This window comes from Saimiri boliviensis, chromosome 2 (assembly GCF_048565385.1).
Source record: "Saimiri boliviensis isolate mSaiBol1 chromosome 2, mSaiBol1.pri, whole genome shotgun sequence".
In the NCBI taxonomy this organism is placed as follows: Eukaryota; Metazoa; Chordata; class Mammalia; order Primates; family Cebidae; genus Saimiri; species Saimiri boliviensis.
Window position 1 is genome coordinate 101948656 of NC_133450.1, and position 21977 is coordinate 101970632.

Below are 21977 nucleotides of genomic sequence, written 5' to 3' on the forward strand. Positions count from 1 at the left end.
AAGTCATTTGTTTCCAGTTTTATTACTCTTATGCCTTCAAGCTTTGTAGACTAGAAGTCTAGAGCTAAAGTTCTCTCTTAGGTGTATCTCTTTTGAGTACTACGCTAAAGACCTATTAGAAGAGGTGCTACTAAAGATTTCTTGCCTAAGATCAGACAGTGCGATGACTGCATTATGGATGAGAGAGCCAATGTTGTTAAAAGCAAGACAATGCAATTACATTTCCTTTGAGAAAATAGAAAATATAGGAAATTATATAATTTAAATATTTTTGAACTACATTAAATATTTTTGAAATACATTCTGTATATGCTGTTTGTATTAAATCTTTTGAAAGTTTTAAGGAATCAATTAAAGGTTAAAGTAATAAACAGTGCTGCTTATAAAATTGGAGAAATCAACACAGAGCAAACGGTGTGTATGGGCCTTCAAAAAATGGAATTATATTTAGCCACCATTTCTTTTCTTATTTATGCCAATCAAAGTACAACAAAAATACGTGTTTTTTTTTTTTTTTTTTTTTTTTCCTGCCTATCAGTGATTAGTTTGGGGCAGGGTTTATTACAAGAGCCAAAAACTTCTATGAAGCTCATAGTTCCATTATTATTACTGATTTGTTTGAAAATATTATTTTGTACTGAGTCTGTTTGTATATCAGTTTTGGCAGAGACCTAAAAGGTGAAATAATTTAAAAATTGTCACGTACCCCTGGCAAAGTGGGCTGCTTAGCCAGGCGTCCCCAAACTACAGCCTACGGGCCACATGCAGCCCCCTGAGGCCATTTATCCGCCCCCCGCCACGCTTCAGGAAGGGGCACCTCTTTCATTGGTGGTCAGTGAGAGGAGCACAGTATGTGGCGGCCCTCCAACGGTCTGAGGGACAGTGAACTGGCCCCCTGTGTAAAAAGTTTGGGGACGCCTGGCTTAGACCATCTATCCCAGCATTGGAGACCTTTCCACTTTGGTTTATATAAGCAGCTGAGTGTGGAACCTAAAGATGGAAGCAATCGAGGGTTTTTTCAAGAGTTCCACTCTAAGATCTGTAGACTTTTTCCCCTACAAGGGACAGGGTACCTTTCTCCCTTACCTCTCCTCCTCCTGTCATCACCTCTACAGTCCTGAAGGAGTCATACCCTAAGGCTAGTGACAGTGGAAGGGAAGAGTTAAAGAACAATGTAGGTGAAGAGGGAAGAAAGGTTAAGTAACACCAGTGTCCACTCTTTCCCTCCTCAAACTTTTAGCATTATCAAGCCTGAACTAGAAGACAGCTGGGAGGTATAGAGAAATTTTAAATCAGAAACTTCACAGGTCTGTTACAAAATGATTGAACTGCACATTTTAATATACAAATACTGGAAATTTTAGAAAAATAATTAGGTTGAAAATGCTTGAGTTTATAGCTGTGCTTACTGAAAATTCTGAAATTACTGAACTCATATGGAATTGGGAGAAAAGATAACTTCCTGATCGATTACAAAAATTGTAAAATCTGAGGATAAGGAAATCACAAAGCAAAGAAGGACAAATTTTTTAAAAAAGGATTTATATCAGAGTTCTTATCTTTGATTTTAGAAGATAGAAGGCAGCAGAATAGTATCTATTGATTATTAAAGAGAAGACTGCAACTCAGGAATCCTATAGCCAGTGACTATGCCATTGACCATAAGGAAAAAATATTGTCGTACGGGAATCCAGTGATGATTTCTTTACGTTATACAGTCTAAGGTATATACTCTAGAAAAGATGAGAGGAAAAAAATAGTGACCTCTAATGGGGCAAGTGTGTGTGTGTGTGTGTGTGTGTGTGTGTGTCGCGGAGGGGTGGGGTGTTTAAATCTAATGGATACGAATAAAGAGTCTGCAGTGTGTGGAAGAAGACCCCATTAGATTCTTGAAATTGAAAGCTGTGAATTTAAGGGAGATCTAAAATCAATAAAAACAAAATGAAAGAGTTGAGGTTGGGGTGAGAGAAAAGAAATAAAAAGTGTTCTAAGGTTCTTTGGGCAAGGATGTGGGCAGCAGAGGTGGGGTCAGAGAGTGTGCCCTGAAGGGCATCTAACATTTTTGCTTTATCAAAATGAGGAGAAAAGGGAGAAATTGATCACCTTGGAAATGAAACAAATTACATCATCTTGGGTATTTTCTCAAAAATGTATTTGTGTGTGTGTATATATATACACACACATAGTCAAATACATACACACATACACACACACACACACAAAGGTTTTACATAAATTAAGGTTATATATATGACCTTGATTTCTAACATGTAAAGATTTGTATGGCTTAAGTTCGAACCACAGAAATAAACAATAAAAAGGTGATTGTCAAATTATTTCTTCTTGAACATTTAAAGCATACCTTGATAATCTTTGTATCAAAGGAAAATCAATAGGTAAATTATATACCATCTAGAAGGAACCTAAACAGATAATTCATATAAAACCTTTGTACAAAACAAATGCTAAATTCAATGGAAAATTAGCTCAAAATATCTTCATTATTAAAAAAAAGAAATGGAACACCAGAAATTCTGATTTTAATTAATGAGAAAAGTATAATTAAATTAAGTATATTAATATAGAATTAGTAAAGTAAAAGCTGAAAATAGCATAACAGCAAGCAAATACAACTAGAAATTTTTTAAAATGCAGATCTGGTCATTTGAAAATAAAAATGACAAACCTCTTGCAGTTCTAATAAAAGAGGGAAGAAAGGAAGTAAAAATATTCCTGATTCAGAATGAAGAAAAAGATATAACTTTATGTTAAGGAGAGATCACAAAATTAAGAAATGCTTCATGTACCTGTTCTGGAAATCGATTATTTTGTAGCAAAATTTAAATTGCTAAATGTTGTCCAGATAGGAGTGTCGAGTAAAAAATACGCTTTTAAAGATAGTACTAGAAATGCAATTTCAAAATTAAAATACCTATATTTGGTGATGGCACCACATCAGACAAGTCCCTGAGTTTTCGCTTACCTAAAATTAAAATTTATATATAAATTTAATTGACTTCCAATGAACAATTTCAGCAGAGTTTTATGTTTGTATGTGTATGGGTATGTGTTTGTTTATTCATTTATTTTAGAGACACGGTCTTGCTCTGTGGCCCAGCATGGAGTGGAGTGGCATGCAATTATGGCTTACCACTGCAGCCTTGACCTCTTGGGCTCAAGCGATTCTCTTGCCTCAGCCTCCTGAGTAGCAAGGATTACAGGCTGCACCATGCCCAGCTAGTTTTTTAAGTTTTTGTAGAGGCAGGGCATCGATATGTTGCTCGGGCTGGTGTTGAGCTCCTAGCCAAAGTGCTAGGATTATAAGGCGTAAACCTCTTCTCAGCTGCCTTTGTTTGATTTTTGTTAAAATAATCTGGACATTAACTGTAAGATAGACAACTGAGAATAACCAAAAAAGCCTGAAATAGAATAGCAGTGAGTTACTGGGACAGGGTGAAGTTTTGTTAGTAGAGTTCAGAAGCTAAAAACTTTGATGTCACATTAATGTGGTTTTATACAAGAAAATAAAAATACATTCTTATAACAGAGAAGATAAACCCAAAGTAGATCCTAATGTGAAACTTTAATACATGATAAATTTCAGGTTAACTTGTGGTAGAATGATGTTCAGTGGTGGTGTGGCTACTATATCTCCATCAAAAGAAAATAAAATTAGACCTCTAGGTGACACAGCATTCAAAATTCAGTTCTGGATGGAGTAAAGACTTCATCTACAATCTAGGGGAAAACTACCCATACTTTATTATACTTTACCAACAAAAGTTAGACAAGAAAAGGCAGTCCTGTCTTATATATAAAAATTATATATCTATGAAATGAGATTTACTAAAGTTAATAGAAAAATAATCAAAATATTATAATCTATGATATACAAAGATTATTTTTTAATTTTAAAGAATAACCCAAGATAAAAATAGATAAAAGGTCTGAGTAGGCAGTTCAAGGAAGCAAAAGTCTAGAAAACCATCAAATGAAAACCACTCAAGTTCCCCAGTCATCAGGGAAGTGTAAGTATAAAGTAACAATGAGCTATCACTTCACACAATCAGACCACATAAACATTTAGAAGAGTAAAAAAGCCTGTTAGGGCTGAAATTCAAGAAGAATATGCATATGCTTTTGGTGAGATGTACATTCCTTTTAGAAAACATTCAGGCACAGTCTGATACAACTAGTTACAATTCAGGTTCTCACTTATAATAATTTCCCCTATCAAAATAAATCAGCAGTTTGATGTTACATGTTTACACAATTAATGGAAATGACTCACTAAATTAGAAAACATTGATGACCAGGGATATTACACAACTATTTTTAAAAGGAGAGAAAGGATTAGAGCTCTACCTTGGAGGAATTTCCATCAAGTAGTTTCTGTGAGAAAAGTAAGATTTATTTTTAAGTATTATATTAAAATTCCCATGTACTTCCTTTTCCAGGTATGCACAACCCCTCCCACTATCAACTTCCAATACCAGAGTGCCACATTACAATTGATGAACCTGCAGTGACACATCATTATCACTCAAGTCCATAGTTTACATTAGGCTTCGTTCGTAGTGTTATAAATTCTACTGTTTTGGACAATGTATCATGACACGTATCCACCATTTTAGTATCACACAGAGTAGTTCCACTGCCCCAAAAGCCGTCTGTGCTCTGCCTATTTATCCCTCCTTCCCCACAAACATTGGCAACCACTGGCCTTTTTGCTGTCTCCATGGCTTGCCTTTTCCAGAACGTCATGTATTTGGAATCATATCATGTTGCCTTTACAGATTGGCTTCTTTTACCTACTGAGGTGCATTTAAGATTCCTCCCTGTGTACACATGGCTTGAGAGCTCACCTCTTTTCAGTACTGAATAATTGTCTGTATATACTACGTTTTATTTATCAGTTCACCCACTGAAGGACATCTTGGTTGCCTCCAAGTTTGACAATTAGAAATAAAGCTGCTGGCGGGGTGTTGTGGCTCACACATGTAATCCCAGCACTTTGGGAGGCTGAAGCAGGTGGATCACCTGAGGTCAGGAGTTTGAGACTAGCCTGGCTAACATGGTGAAACTTCCTCTCTACTAAAAATAAAAAAAAAAAAAATTATCTAGGTAGCTGTAGTCTCAGCTATTTGGGAGGCTGAGGCAGGAGAATCCCTTGAACCTGGGAGGTGGAGGTTGCAGTGAGCCGAGATTGCACCACTGCACTCCAGCCTGGGCCTCAGAGGGGGACTCCCCGTCTCAAAAAACAAAACAAAATAAAACACTTTTCTCCAGAATGATATGCAAAACCATCAGGATAATATTAGCAAAGAGATATACAACATGTAGTCGCATATATTTTAAAAAATGTATTGAAGATGCAATGGATTTTAGTTTGTTTGAGTAAATGAGTAAAAGCAAAATTTCACATTAGAATGAATAAATGTATGTTTTATAGATAGCCTCACTCTTAGAAATGTCGCATTTGGGGAAATTGGCTATAAGTGTTTGTTTTGTCTTTTGTTTTGTATGTTCAAATAAGATTACCCATTGTTCGAAAATTGCTATGTAGGAAAGATAAGAAACATTTCTTGTTACCAATATTTGCACAAAATTTTCCGTGGATTTATCAAAGAAAACAATGCTTTTGAATTGCTATCTGCAGAAAAAAAACTACAAATCGTTGATATTGAAGCTTTGTTCTTAATTATTGATGTCTAACAATGATTTAATTCTCTTTTGTATAGCTTCACAGTAACAATTTCATTCAGGCTGTAGCAGTTGACACACATATGCATATAATTAGCATTATCTATTGTTATGAGCTATCACTCATATAGTGCATTCATACTGTAGTTATATTGGTAATATAAATTCTTGTTCATAAAATGAAAAAATATACTTTACTAGCTTTCGTGCCTTTAGGTGTATTGAGTAGTTATTTTCCTTAAGGAACCACATTTATATATCTTCTGTATAGGATTTTTAAGATTTCTGGAAGTTTTCAGAGAAAAAGATGACATCCAATATAGTTTTTAATGTGTCTTTGCCATCTGGGTTTTCAGATTCATTTGGTTTAATTCAAAGATTAAAGACGGAAAAATTGGACCAAATGATGGAATAAATCCCAGTGGAAGACATACTTCTGCTGTGATTATTTTTGAGATTAATTGATTCTTTAACTTGTAACTACACCCAGTGACTTTAGTCACAGTTAATAACTGATTAATCATAATCATATGGATTAATTGTACCAGTGCATGCTGGGGGGTGGGTTCACTTGCTTATGTAACAGGAGAAACTCAAGTGGAAGTGGAGAGTGGATTAAACAAGTGCTTCTATAATTCAGTGAACTAAACTCAAATGAAGCTATTTAGTGTGTAATAAATGACTTTGGATTTTTTAAGGCTAAGAAAGTGTGTGCTTTAATGTAAAATACTGGGAGTCGTCAAAAATAATTTTAAGTTTTCTAGCTTAGAATCCTAGGACCTTAAATGAAAACCTTCTGAAAAATAGGTATACTCAACTGATAAACTAACTCTTGGCTGGACACAGTGGCTCATGCCTATAATCCCAGCACTTTAGGAGGCTGAGGCAGGCATATCTCTTGAGGTTAGGAGTTTGTGACCAGCCTGGCCAGCATGGTGAAACCCCACCTCTACTAAAAGTAAAAATTAGCTGAGCGTGGTGTCATGTATCTGTAATCCCACATACTAAGGTGGCTGACGCACAAGAATCACTTGAACCTGGGACATAGAGGTTGCTGTGTGCCAAGATCATGCCCCTGTACTCCAGCCTGGGTGACAGAGACTCTGTCTCAAAAAAAAAAATAATAAAAATAAAAAAGAAAGAAATCTTAACGTTTAGTTGTAAAAAAATTATATTACAAATGTCACAAGACCCTTGGGGTGTCACTTTGCCAGCTGGAAACCTATGTGGCCAATGGCACCTTTACCCAAGTTTTGCTCAGGCTCACTGGGTTTGTTTTGCCCACTTGGCCTGGCAGGCTGCACTCAGCTTGTGCTACCAGCCTGGATCTCACACCTGCCAAGGGTGAGCCAAGCATGGAGTGGTAAGGGGTATGTGAGTGACCACAGGGTCTAGCGACTGTGCACAGCCAGGCACGCCAGCTCTGGTGGGGCAGGCAGCTCCATTGGCTCCCTGCTAGGCTGCAGCTGGACCAGGCATCCTCCAAGGGGCTTTCACTGCAGATACTGGGGAATGCCGTGGTGCCCAGAATCTTGGAGACTCAAGGAACTGCAGAGTCCTAAGGAGAATGTCACAGCTCTGGCTTGGGAAGCTCCTAGGTCTGGGTTCCCCAAAGGACCATGGCTCATCTCTGTTTCTGTCTTCTCTCCTTTTCATCACCAGCAATATTGCAAGCAAGGAGGCATGTTTCAGCCCTGTTTGTGTGGGAGCTTTTTCAGTCCTACCATTTAGAAGGTCCCAAGTTCTTGTCCCATATCCAGGAAGAGTAAGGTACATGGACAACTACAGGTGTGAGCAAGGAGAAGAGGAGCTTTATTGAGCTATAGTACAGGTCTTAGGAGACCTGAAGTGGGTGCCTCCTTTTGCAGGCAGGTCATCCCAGGGTCTGTATAGCCATCAGAGACTTAGAGTGGGTAGCTCCTATCTGCAGGCACGTTGTCATGATGAGTGTACAGTTGCCAGTGGAGAGGAGAACCACAGAGTGCATAGCTCTTTTCCCCAATTAGGTCATCCCATTGCCTGTCCTAGTCTGGCCAAGTCTGGAATTTTAATGGGCTTCAAAGGGGAGGAAGTAGGTGCTAATTGGTCCATGGGCAGCCATGGGCAAGACTGGGAAAAGCACCATAAGTTCTCACTCTGGTAGAGGGAATTGGCCGCCTGGTTCCCATACTACAGAGTACCTGGTTTTAAGGTGGGGTTTGACAGGGGTCCTGCTCCTGTCTGTCCAGGAGCCTATCTTCTTCCTGCTCTCTTCATGGAGCCCAGGCTGTTCATGCTAAGGGGTGCCTGCAGGCTGGTGCCAAGTGGCCTTCAGCCCCATCTTGGCCTCTCTACTGTACTTGTCAGCACCCAAAGTCCAGAGGTGGGTGAAGCAGTCGGAGGCTGGTGTGTCAGTGCCGCTCCTGGCACATACACAGCAGGCCTGGTCTTGATGGAGCCTGGGCTGGGCCACAACTTTGCTCCAAAATTGGGAGCTGGGAGCCAGGAGAGGCCAGGCAGTGGAAGCAGGCACTTCCAAGTATGCAGGCGCAGGGGGCTTCACAGGCAGAGAGCACAGGGATGTCTGGGTCCCTTGCTGTGGCTGGGTGGCTGCAGCTGCGCCTGGGTTCACAGGGCTCTCACCCCACCAACTTGAAAGGGGGTGAGACTGCTGCTTGTTCCCTGCTCGCACAGGCCCCACGGAGTGCACAGCCCTTGCCACATCTCCCCCACTGCAGTCATGTCTTTGCAGCAGCCACTCCAGTTGGGCCACTGCTGCCATCAAAAGTAAAATAATAGTTTACTAAAAATAGTTATTTCAAACATTGGGCATTTTCCTAAAGCTCCTTATGTTTTATTTTATTTTATCCTAGGAATTTTGGTGTACTCAGCCTAAGGAAAAACAAGTTCTCTCAGCTTAATGAAAAACAAAACTGTAACAAAGCAAGACTCTCTTGATCACATGTTGTCCTCTACTCACTCTTTCTCTCTCTCTTTTTTTTTTTTTTTTTTTTTTTGGTCAGAGCCAAACTTCTTGAAGGGATTATACCCATTAATCTCTCCATGTTTTTACTTGACTTTCTCTCCATGTTTTTACTTGACTTTCTCCATGTTTTACTTGACTCTGTAAAGTACAGGAAAATGCTAGACCCATCACTCCACTGACAACCCTGGCAAAGGTCACCAGTGATCTATTACTAGCCAAATTTAAAGTCACTTTTTAGTTTTGTTGTTTTTTTACCATTTAGCTCTCCAACCTCTCCATGTGTGGAAGTGCTATTTATTTGCTATTGATTTGTTTTGACTCTACCTCTACTTCTCTTTCATCACTTTTTCCTTAGTCTTTTACAAATCCCTCTTGCCCAACTTTGTGTGTGTGTGTGTGTGTGTGTGCGCGCGCGCACGCGCGCGTGCACGCACGCATGCTGCCCAGGCCTCTCTCACTGATCCTTCCCTTTTTCCATTCTCCATACTCCTTAAGTGGTCCCTTCCCCTCCATAGCATACTGATGACTCCCAAATCCATATGTAGCCCAGAGTTATTCTGGCTCTAGGTCGTGTGCATTGCAACTAGAGGAGCGAGTCACATGATCCAAACAGGACTCATCAACTTTCTTACCTTTTACAACTCCCATTCAACCCCACCCACAGCCCGGTAAAGTTCTCTCTTTACATTTCATGTTTCAGTTAGTGCACTGTCTACCCAACTGCCAAAGCCAAGTCCTTAGAGACCTTTTTTAACTCCCACCTTTTGCCCAGCCCTCTTTCTGATCACTCACCCAGTTCAGTTTACTTAAGTCTCCTCTCCATGCCTATTTTAACCCTTATTTCAAAGCCCCTGTCATTGTTCATCTCAATTGTTACTGCCACCTTCTTGTTGATCTTCTTACCATTCTTTTTGCCACCTCCAAATCTCTTCTCCAGAAAGAGCCAGGATGATCTTTCTAAAGCAAACGCTTGGCCAAAAAAGTAATATAATGAAATTGATTTTCTTTAGCATACATGGTGCTGCTAAGAATTTGGTGCATTTTTGTCTCTCAAACATCATACCAAATTACGATTCCCCAACATCCAGGAATCTTTCCTAGCTTTGCTGGATATCTGATATTGGCTCCGATATCTCAGAACTTTATACGTGCTACTTCCTATTCTTCACATGTATACATTACTATATACATGTGAAGAATTTTGATCTGTTTAATAAAAATCATATGCTGTTTACTTAAAATAAAATTTTGTAATTATTTAATATGTTACCTAACATACTCTCTTCATAATTTAGGATTTATTTCAGTCATCATCTTTTCAGGAAGCCTTTACTATTCTTTGCAGAAAGAAATAGTTGTCTGTATTTGGCTTGCATCTCTGTAGGACCGTTTACTTGTGTTGTGTTTTTTTCGTCTTACTCATTTATTTTCCTTTTTTGGCTCATGAATTGTAGGCTACTTGTTAACTGAATGATGTATATAATGCTTAGCATATTGTAGACATGTAAGATATGAATGAAAACAAACAAACATTTTATATTAAGACATATTTGATGATAATACTCATCCTGTTACGTATATACTGGCAAATTAATCTCTCTGAAATGTGACTTCTTAGGACGTTAAAAGAGATGAGGTTTCTTTAAAAATGAAATTACTTGGCATATGTGAAATTTCTTCCAAAAAATCCTGGCCCAAAATAGGTATTCAATAAATATTCAGTATATCACTCATTTGATTATTTGTACATCGTGTCTTGAACACCTATATTTTGAGATTAATAGAAACTCAAAAAAAGCATTGTAAGGTAAAACTGGGCGAGTAGATAATTCTTATAGGTGTACAAAGAAAAACTGTGGAAAAATTCAAATTGTCTTGGAACATTTCTCCTACCATTACATCAAAACCTATGTCAAATTTTTCATAGAATTAAGAATTCTTCTAGAATTAAGAAAAACAGCATATATTAATTTTCTTAAACTGACTTTAATCTACCAGTGTTTGGCGTATTTAATCAGCCAAAAAAAAGTTTAAAGAAAATAAGTTATAAAGGGGTACCTACCCCATTTAAGTGAAAAAACAAGATTTTTTAAAGATTATTATGATATAAATCAGTTGTATTGCTGAAAACTGACATTGACTATATTCATGACAGATTACTCTTCTTTTATGTTAATTTATTAGATTATTATTGAGTATGCCCATTATATTGGTTTTCAAGACCCTAAGGTATGAGTCCTATACACATATAAATATATCTTATAGGAAACCATATTAGTTATGTTATGGAAATATATTTAAAATATTAATATATCAAGTATTATACTCAGTTATTTACATTGCTGTATACATCTGAAGAATTTTGGCCTCCCAAAGTGCTGGGATTGCAGGCATGAGCCACCATGCCCGGCCAGGCACACATATCTTAATGAACAGCTAGTTCAAATATATCTAAGATTCCAGATTCACAGCTATGGAGATAGTTAACAGAACACAGCATCTCTAGGGGAAAATAAGTGGATTGTGAATAAACAATTGCACAATCTATAGAATTAAAATAAATTTAAAATAGGTGAATAAGAGTCTACATATGGATGCCTAATAAAAAGCCATGACTTCCTGTCCAATATCTGTACCTGTGGTAGTTTTCAGACTTTGACTTCATTGACTAAAGACTGAATCACTAGAAAGAAACCTGAAACACCATAGCAAATGTATATGGTAATTATTCTCTCAGTTCTTTCTACAAAAAAAACTACATCCATTTACTTGGACGTACATTAAGGAAAAGGGATTCCTGAGATAATTTGATACTTTGAGAAATGTCCTATATAGGATACAAATTGACCTGGATATCTGGTGTTCTGGAGTGGGCACATTGCCATGGATTATCTGATCATATCATGTACTACATCAACTAAAAATGCCAACTTAATAGAGTGAGAGAATGGCCTTTTAGAGAGGACAATTGAGTCTTGTAGAGAAAATATCCAGTAAGGAGTGGGTGCTACCCTCCAGGAAGCAGTTAAACTCTAAGTCAGTGACCATTATTATATGCTGCTGCTTCTCCATATAGAATACATAGGTCCAAGAACCAAGAAGTGACCTCACTATCATCACATCCAATGACCCTCTGGGGGAATGATTTCTTTCCCGCAACTCTGGGCTCTGCCAGTTGAGAGGCCCCAGTTCCCAGAAAGAGAAAAAGCTTCTATTCAATGACATAGCAAGAGTCCCATTAATCTTTAAGCCATAGCAGCAACTCAGTTGCTTCCGGTTTCTGTGTCAGCAAACAACAGAGAAGAGGAGTGACTATCCTGCTGGGATGAGCAGCCTATATGAGGCTGTTGGTAGGACTGTTGTGACATAGTGAGGCAGTAAACACTATGTTTGATACCCAGTTCATGCAGCGAGTCACTTGCGTTGAATTCATTCATGGTTAGACATTTCTAAACATGAATGCTCTGCTAGGCATTCTCTTGTTCAATTTTGGTCGTAAACAGACAAGTACGATAGCCTCGGTTTGAGAAGGATATGATGATCAAGGGCTTGAATTTGACAGAATTTTAGTAATGCAACTAGGTAAGCTACCTACACCAAAAGATGTACTAGCCCGGGGTGAGCGGATTCTTGAATGGCAATAGTAGAAGGAGATGATGGATATAGTCCTACTGTAGTTTTCCCAGAAAGAGACTAACTGGAGTCTTGGAGTAGCCTTTCCTGGACAGATTTATCACACTTACCCACACCTAGCAAGTAGAACTGAGTGGATACTGCAGTGTACCAGTCAGATGCCTTCCTCAGGACTGAAGCACTCATTCCTCCCGCTGATGAGAGTATTAGCAGATAACTGCTGTCAGCTAAAATTACTCTGTCTAGAAATAAGCCAAACGGATCAGGCCCTACCCAGGTTATGTCTCCTAGTGAGGAGTAGCACAAATTGAATGACCCGTTGATAGGGGAGGGGAGGGTGAATAAAGTCTTAGCCCCTTAGCCTCAGGGCAAGGCAGCTTTGAGGGGATATCACAGCTCAGAAAGTTCTGCAAAGCTACTGAGTCCTGCAACTGTACTGTGGTTCAATCTTCCCCTTGATCAATCCTACTTCTATTACTCTCTCACATGTGTTGATCTGTAAGGTATTTCCCAGACCATTTGTGTACACATATCTCTGAATCGGTTTTCTCAGAAACCTGTCCAAAACCAAATGCAAATATTCAGTGTGTATTTAGTAATATAAGGAATATATATTAAAATAGATTTAAGTGATATGTGTGGTGTAAATTAAATTATTCTGTGTATATATATCTACACATGTGCATACACATAGGCGCACACACACATGTATAATCTCCCTTAAAATTTTAGCTGTGCTATTGTTTTACTTGTCTAAAACAAATCTTGTTTTGGCATGTTGTTTTAAAATCTGAAATGCAAGGAAACACTTGAAAATTTCTAAACATGAATGAATTCAACGGATAGCCAATATGATAAGCCATTGTCACAAAGTTAGAATCTTAAAAACCAATTACCCAGACGTCATTCAGACCAGGGAAAAGCAGGTCTGATCTATTCCAGACTGAGTCTGTTGATACCACCACGTAACAAGAAAAGAGCTAGGGATACATCAATAAATGGATGTTGGAAAGTACAGCCCTGTTAACAGTTTGAAACTCACCATTGTTACACTGTTTACCATCCAATTCTGTTTTGTTCCTGACCTTTCTGAATTTAGAATTTAATTTTTATAACATATACAGCTCATAACTTCCAAAAATGAGCCTGTGACTAAAATAAGTTATGTTCTGAACAAGAAAAAATAATGATTTACAGTTGAATCAGAATATCTTTTTTCAAGTCACTAAGGCTAAATTCAATTAATGTATGTATGATATAAGTGAAAAGCTAATTACCAAATTAACGAATATTTGATAGATTTTTAAAACCTCCAAACATTTCATAATGATGCTTGTGTCCCTAAATATCGCAACTTAATAAAACCAGACAGCATATATCACTGCAGCTAATAGAGTGAATTTGAATGGAAAGTCCCTTTAAATTTGACCAAAAAGCAGCAGTTGTTCTGTAAATTTACACTACTAAAATTAGAGGCCTTTGAGGTAGCTGTGAAAGTATTCTAATGTTGGAAGAAAAAAAAAATCCTCAGAATGTTGCAAAACTAGAAATCAAAGTAGGGCTGTCAAGCGATTCACATTTGAAAGAAAAAAAAACTTTTTAAAAAAAGTGACAAAAATTTTGGATTCTGTTCTTTGATTCTCTAGGGTAGCTATTACTTCACTACTTTTGTTGGCTTTTTATTATGTTAACACATCACAAAGAGTCTTTTCTAAGGAACAATGCCTTTTAAATATTTAGGGTAGCGTATGCTCACACAGTTCAGTATTCTTATGCTCACATAAATACTTTAGGTTATTTTCAGGCCTTTGTAAAAGTTTTTGTCATGTAGAAGCATTTGATAGTCTGAACAACGGGCAAGTGCCATTTTACCTATTTATAGTAATAGTTGAGTGTATTATGAATTGGTGAAATAAAAATAAAATAGCCTAGAATCAATAGGAGTTTAAATGAGACTCCAGTAATGAATAATGATAGTGATAATATTATTAATCATAGTAATAGGTAATTTTATTAAGCATTCATTAAAAGTAATAGCAAAAACTGAAATTACTTTTGCACCACCTTAGTGCTATGTGTCCAGGGCTTTATGGACTGTCTCATTTAATCCTTCGACAGCCTAAATAATACAGTATCATTATTATTCTGATTTGCTGACAAGGAAACTGAAGACAACAGAATGAAGTAACCCTTCTTGGTTATAATTACAAGGTGGTAATGAACACAGCAGGTTTCACATCATACTTAAAGTATATACTAAGTTTATACTAGCATTGGAACTAAGAGCTTGTCGCTTTAAGGCAAGTACATTGTTAAAATGTATTTTTCTCTTAAGAACCTGGACTGTGCCATATCAGGGGTTGGCATATTATGGTCCATTAGCCAAACCAGGTTGAGGAGTGCCTGCATTTATAAATTGAGTTTTACTGGAACTCAGCAACATTCATCATTAATTTACCTATTGTCTTTGGCTGCTTTCACACTGCAATGGTACCGATAAGTAGTTGAGACAGTAAACATTTGACCCACAAAGCCCAAGGTATTTATGCGTTTTTCAGAAAATACTGAGCCTCTACTGTGTAGTCTTTCTTTAGGATACATGCAAAAGGACACATACTGAGTTCTGATATCCAGTAATAGAAATTGGAATGCCTTTTAATAATGCCAGTAATGCCTTCTTTTAGCACTCTTCAAAATAACAGATATAATCTGGAATATAAAATTTGAGATAACATTTAATCCTGTGCAAGGTCATATTTTGGTACTATAAATATTCTAATAATTTACAAACAATTTTTAATTGTTTTTAATATATGTTATAAATAATTGGAAAAAGAAGTATATTAAGACAAAGAGGTCCAGTACAGTAGTTCACGCCTGTAATCCTAGTACTTTGGGAGGCCGGAGGTGGGAGGATCACTTGAAGCTAGGAGTTTAAGACCAGCCTAAGGAACATAGCCAGACCCTGTCTGTACAACAAAAAAATTATTCTGGCATGGTGGCACATGCCTGAGTCTCAGTTACTCAGGAGGTTGAGGTAAGGGGATGGCTTGGGTCCAGAAGGTTGAGGCTCCAGTAAGCTCTGATTCCACCACTGGACTTCAGCCTGGATGACAGAGTACACCCTGTTTCAAAAAAGAAAGAGTAAGTTGGGCAGCTTGATACTAATTTTTTTGTCACTGAGGTGCATTGTTTTAGTCAAACTCTTGAATTTGAGTGTTTTAAATTTTTATCTGTCTCATGGAACTCTGTTTTATGTGGCTGACAAAGAGTTGGAAATACACAAGATTAGTTGTACTTTATCAACAAATGGAGATACTAATATACTTATTACTAGAAACGTCTTTGCAAATGAGTTCAATAAGCTGAGTGAAAAAAAAAGAACCCAGTGCTAAGTAATACAGTCAATGAGGAATACATATTTTTGGTTGGGTTGCATATGCACAATACTTTAAAAGTCATCTATCCATTGTTGCCAATGCTTTCAGTGTTTCAGTCGTGAGGTCCTTGCCTATTCCTGTGTCCTGAATGGTTTTGCCTAGGTTTTATTCTAGGGTTTTTATGGTGTTAGGTCTTAGGTTTAAGTCTTTAATCCATCTGGAGTTAATTTGAGTGTAAGATGTCAGGAAGGGGTCCAGTTTCTGCTTTCTACGCATTGCTATCCAGTTTTCCCAACACCATTTATTAAACAGGGAATCCTTTCCCCATTGCTCATTTTTGTCAGGTTTGTCAAAGATCAGATGGTTGTAGATGTGTGGTGTTGCCTCCGAGGCCTCTGTTCTGTTCCATTGGTCTGTATCTCTGTTTTGGTACCAGTACCATGCTGTTTTGATTACTGTAGACTTGACACAAGAGCAGAAGATCAAACACCGCATGTTCTCACTCACAGGCGGGTGTTGAACAATGAGAACATGTGAACACAGGGAGGGGAGCATCACACACTGGGGTCTGTGGTGGGGAACTAGGGGAGGGACAGCGGGGGGTGGGAGTTGGGGAGGGATAAAATGGGGAGAAATGCCAGATGTAGGTGATGGGAGGAAGGCAGCAAACCACACTGCCATGTATGTACCTATGCAACAATCTTGCATGTTCTTCATAAGTACCCCAAAACCTAAAATGCAATAAAATACATATTTAAAAGAAGTCATCGAATAACATTGCCATTTGGTTGTTTTTACTTCTAGATTTGGATGACCCAGTAGTAACAGTTCATCAAAGTATAGGTGAAGCTAAAGAACAATTTTACTATGAGAGAACAGTGTTCCTCCGGTGCGTTGCCAACTCCAATCCACCTGTTCGGTACAGCTGGAGACGTGGCCAGGAGGTCTTGCTGCAAGGATCTGATAAAGGAGTTGAGATTTATGAACCATTCTTTACCCAGGTATGAATTAAGGTACAGTATTTCCACCCTACTCTGCTAGGTACTTTCTTAATTCAGGCAGCATGAATTCATAGCTATTTGAAAAGATGATTTTTCTATTTTGGCCTTTCAAAACCCAATATGTGGTTGACTTAAAGATTTAGAGAACTTAAATATAAAGGAAAACTTATTTTAATGTGGTAGTTAAATTTAAACTTAAATCTTGAAAACGTTTTTTAAACTTAATATGTCCAAACATACTTTTTTAACCTGTAAGTTTTCCTGTGTTTCACTATAACGTACATAGTTTTACATTTTGCTGACTGATTTGGGTTTTGTGGAAAATGTTTCTCAAAAGGAGAGATTTTGATTTCCCTATTTGCAAGTGGTAAATAACTATTAAAGAAGTGAAGAAACCTATTTGAAATTTATTTGGCTTTAGTTTTAGGAGAGAGATGTCTTTAGTTTTCTTCAGTCTTATTTGTTTTTGACTTGGTTTAGACATAGAGCTTTAATTATGTTAAAAATGAAAATGTGTCATTAGTCATTAAAAACAGATTTAATAAAAGTTGAATTCATTTTACATAGAGTAAATGTAATATGAAGAGTAAGGCATTAGTAAGTCTTGAGGAAGATATTGAAATTTGTAGGAATATTTATATGTTGTTATTATAAAAGTTGTTTCATGACGGGTAAGAAGCACAAAACTAAATTAACAATAAAAAATTAACATTTTTTTTAAATGAAAAAGTTTTACATTTAAAAAACATATGTGGACAAATGTTCAAAAGTGTTGTGACCCTGAAAAATAATTTTGAAAATTACATAAATTGGCCTGGTGCAGTGGCTCACTTCTGTAATCCCAGCACTTTGGGGGCCGAGACGGGTGGATCATGAGGTCAGGAGATCCAGACCATCCTGGATAATATGGTGAAACCCTGGCTCTACTAAAAAAAAAAACAACAAAAAATTATTCAGGTGTGGTGGCACATGCCTGTAGTCCCACTTACTTGGGGCAGGTGAGACAGGACAACTGCTTGAACCTGGAAGGTGGAGGTTGCAGTGAGCTGAGATTTCGCCACTGCACTCCAGCCTTGGTGACAGAGCAAGACTCCATCTCAAAAAAAAAAAAAAAAAAAAAAAATTACATAGATCACAAGATAGTCAGGAATTTGACACATCATACATACATTTGAGATATCTATATATCCCTAACGAGGAAAATGTAAACTAATCTTTAATTATTGTAAATATTTCACTTAATGGTTTTAAAGATTAATACAGCTTTCACATCTAAATTCTAATAACATAAGGTTATTCTGACTTTGTGAATATTCCAGCATCCCAATTTTCACCCTTTAATATATTTCCTTATATGGTAAACTAGGCCTGATCTCTTTCAGATTAATATAATTTTGGATATTTAGACATTAACTGTGGAATAATGCAGTGATTATACGATAACATCTGCACACGTCATATATATTCCTGTTTTGCAAATAGATTATAAATAAAAATATGTATTCTTTATTTTTTCAAAGTAACAGTTTTAAATTGCCAAAATACAAATGTCTAAAAATCAGCATCACACGTGTATTACTAGTCAGTTTACCATAACATAGTATCGAAGCCTGTTCTAACTGATCGTCTCTTTATTTAGGCCACTGTGATATTAAGTATTCTCTGCTAGTAGGCAGCACTGAATTTTCCCCCATACGTTCTGCAATACTTTAATTTGTTCTTCAATTATTACTAAAATGAATTTTTTAGTTAAAAATATTATCCAGATAAATGAACATCTATTACATATTTTTCTATTGTCAATCTATTTTAAAAATATATACATTAATATAAAATATATATTTTCACGATTTGGACAATCAGATTAAGAAGATGTAACTTTCTGACAAAAAGTTTCCACATCTTATATCAAGAACAGATAGTTGTGTTTTTATTGTTAATTCTGTCTATTTTTTTCTTATATATTCTGTTGTCAAACTTAAGCTGTACTTCATCTTCTAATTTCAAAAGTATAACTTAAAATGTAAATATTCTATATGAATTTAAATATAATTTTGTATATGTGTGTAGCTCTCACCATACCAACTAGTTGTTACTATAACAAAACTATAATACTGATGTCAGGAAAAAAAAAAACATATATCTCTACACATTAAGATTTAGAATATGTTTTCCTGTAGAATGTTGTCAAACATGTTAACATTTACAGATAGTGAGGTAAATGTAAACGTCTTTTCACTATATGGCTATTGCTTTTACTTTGTTGTTGAGATGGAGATTTGCTCTGTCACCCGGACTGCAGTGCAGTGGCGCAATCTCAGCTCACTGCAACCTCCGCCTCCAGGTTTAAGTGATTCTCATACCTCAGCTTCCTGAGTAGCTGGGTTTACAGGTGCCCACCACTATGTTGGGCTAATTTTTGTATTTTTAGTAGAGACGGAGTTTCACCATGTTAGTTAGGCTGATCTCAAACTCCTGACCTCAAGCAATCCACCTGTCTCGGCCTCTCAAAGTGCTGGGATTGCAGGTGTGAGCCACTGCACCTGGGTATATGGCTATTTCTAACCTGTACATGGGTCTAGTCACTTGGAAATGAACACGTGCACCTTGGCCAGATTTTGAAAAATCTTTTAAACTGTCAAAATATTCAGGAATTTCTTTTAAATTTACTGAACAAGCACAATCAAACGTCTAAAAAAATTGATACACAATAATTGTACGTATTTATCTGGTATGATGTGATGTTTTGATACATGTCTACACATTGTATCATAATAAAATCAGGATATTTAGCATATCCATTACCTCATACATTTATCATTTCTTCATGGTGAGAACATTCAAAATATTCTCTGCTAGCTATATTGAAACATGATACAATATTGTTAGTAATAGTCAACTTATGGTGCAACAGAACACTAGAATTTATTCCTCCTCAATGTAACTTTGCACCTATTGACCAATCTCTTTATAGTCTCCCTTCTTCCTCCCTCCCTCTGGCCACTGCTAACCATTATTATGCTCTCTAATTCTATGAGATCATCTTCAGATTCCACACATGAATAGATAATATAGCATTTGTCTTTCTGTACATTGATTATTTTACTTGACATAATGTTCTTTAGATCCATCCATGTCACTGGCTGTGGAACAGACTTACCATCTGCAGCAAGATGGATGGATCTGGAGGACATTATGTTAAGTAAAAGAAACATTAATTATTTTATAGCTGCATTTGTTATTTCATACTGAATGTACATATTCCACATCTTATTCATTCATCTGTTGATGGACGCTTAGATTTATTCCATGTTTTGTCTATTGTGAATAGTCCTCCAATAAATATGGAAGTGCAGGTATCTCTTCAACAAACTGATTGAAATTCTTGTGGATCTATTCAACAGTAGGATTGCTGGATCATATTATAGCTTGATTTTTAATTTTTTGAGGAATCCCCACACTGTTTTCCATAATGGCTGCAATAATTTGCATTCCCACGAACAGTATATTAAGTGTTACTCTTTCTCTGCATCTACAGAAGAATTTTTTATTTTTTGTCTTTTTGATAATAGCCATTCTAATGGGAGGGAGGTGATAGCTCTCTGTGGTTCTGTTTTGCATTTCCCTAATAATTAGTGATGTTGAGCATTTTTTTTTCACATAGCTGTTGGTCATTTGTATGTATTCTTTTGAGTAATTGAGTAATGTCTTTTTAGGTCTTTTGCCCATTTTTAAATGATTTTTTTTTTTTTTTTTGCTATTGAGTTGAGTTTGTGTATTTTCTAGATATTAACCTCTTTTCAAATGCAAAGTTTGTAAATATTTTCTCCCATTCTATAGGTTGTTTCTTCACTGTGTTGTTTCCATTCCTGTGCCCAAGCTTTTTAGTTCAATATAATTCTGTTTTTTCATTTCTGTTTCATTTGCCTGTGCCCAGACCAATGTCATAAAGCATTTCCCCTGTGTTTTCTTCTAGTGGTTGTCTTATTTCAGGTCTTATATTTAGGTTTTGAATCCATTTTGAGTTGATGTTTGTATATGAGGAGGGATAAAAGTCTAGCTTCACTTTTCTGCATGTGAATATTCAAGCTTTCCAGCACTATCTACTGAAGACACATTGTCCTTTCCCTAATGTGAGATTTTGTTACTTTTGTTGAAAATTCATTGGCTGTAAAGTGTGTGGATTTGGTTGTATTGTGTATTGTGTTCCATTTGCTATGTATCTATTTTTATGTCAGTACTGCAACCGGGTTTTTTCTTGGATGCTGGTGATTGTTGTGGGTTCTTGGCCTCCAACCTCTTAAGGAATAAGCGGTGGGGCACTGCAGGTGGACCGTATGCTCATAAAGCCAATTATCAGACCCAAAAAGTATTGCAGAAAGGCGATTTTATTTAGGTAGAGAAAAGAGAAGGCAAGGAGAGAAGAGAAGGGCTTCCACTAAGAGTGTGGAAGGGGATTCCTGAGAGGAAATATGGCCAAGTGTGTGGGCATGGACATTTATCCTGGGAGGCACCCCCACCTTCTCCAAGACCCTGGGCCATTGAAAGGAGTTCCTTAGAACTTCCGCTGGAGTGATTGACTTTTAGTTTCTTCCTATGCCCACAAAATTCAAACATAAACCGTTGAATCTCCTGGATGGAGAAAGATGGGAGGGGGCATGGCGCAGGGAAATTCTTGCCCTTAAAGCTACACCCCATCATAGACCCGGAAAGAGAACACATTGACTCAGTACTATGCTGTTTTGGTTACTATGCATTGCAGAATGTTTTGAAGTCAGATAATATGATGCCAACTTTGTTGCTTTTGCTCAAAATTGCTTTGGCTGTTTGGGGTTTTTAGTGGTTTCATACAGATTTAGGATTGTATTTTCCTATATCTGTGAAGAATTTCTTTGGTATTTTCACAGGATTGGATTGAATCTGTGGGTTTCTTTGGATAGTACAGACATTTTAACAATGTTAATTCTTCCAATCCACTAACCTGGAATATCTTCCAATTTATTGGTATCCTCTTCAGTTTTTCTCATCAATATTTTATGGTTTGCATTGTATCATTTTTTCCCCTCCTTGGTTAAATGTATTTCTAAGTATTCTTTAGTTAGGTAATATGGCAGAGGTCGTCTTAACACTGAGGATTCATCATCTCAGAGAAGCCCTCTTTCCTTCCTTTTTATACTTCTATATTGGGTTACTCTTGCCTTGTTTACTTTATCTTTTGCTTGTTATGCTAGTGTTTCTATGTCTATATATATATATGGACAAAACATATGTATTTGTGTGTGTATACGTGTATAT

General features: G+C 36.9%; 1 protein-coding gene across 6 annotated transcripts in view; it reads left to right on the forward strand.

Annotated features, from left to right (window-relative positions):
• The window catches only part of MDGA2 (MAM domain containing glycosylphosphatidylinositol anchor 2), an 845750-nt gene that overhangs the window by 513726 nt on the left and 310047 nt on the right, over positions 1 to 21977 (forward strand). For all 6 annotated transcript variants that reach the window (XR_012516333.1, XR_012516332.1, XM_003930557.4 and 3 more), the window contains one exon: positions 16486 to 16682. Coding sequence is in view for 2 of the 6 variants with exons in the window: in XM_003930557.4 (XP_003930606.2) it covers positions 16486 to 16682 (197 nt within the window). In the remaining 4 variants the exon portion in view is untranslated. The remainder of the gene's footprint in view (positions 1 to 16485; positions 16683 to 21977) is intronic.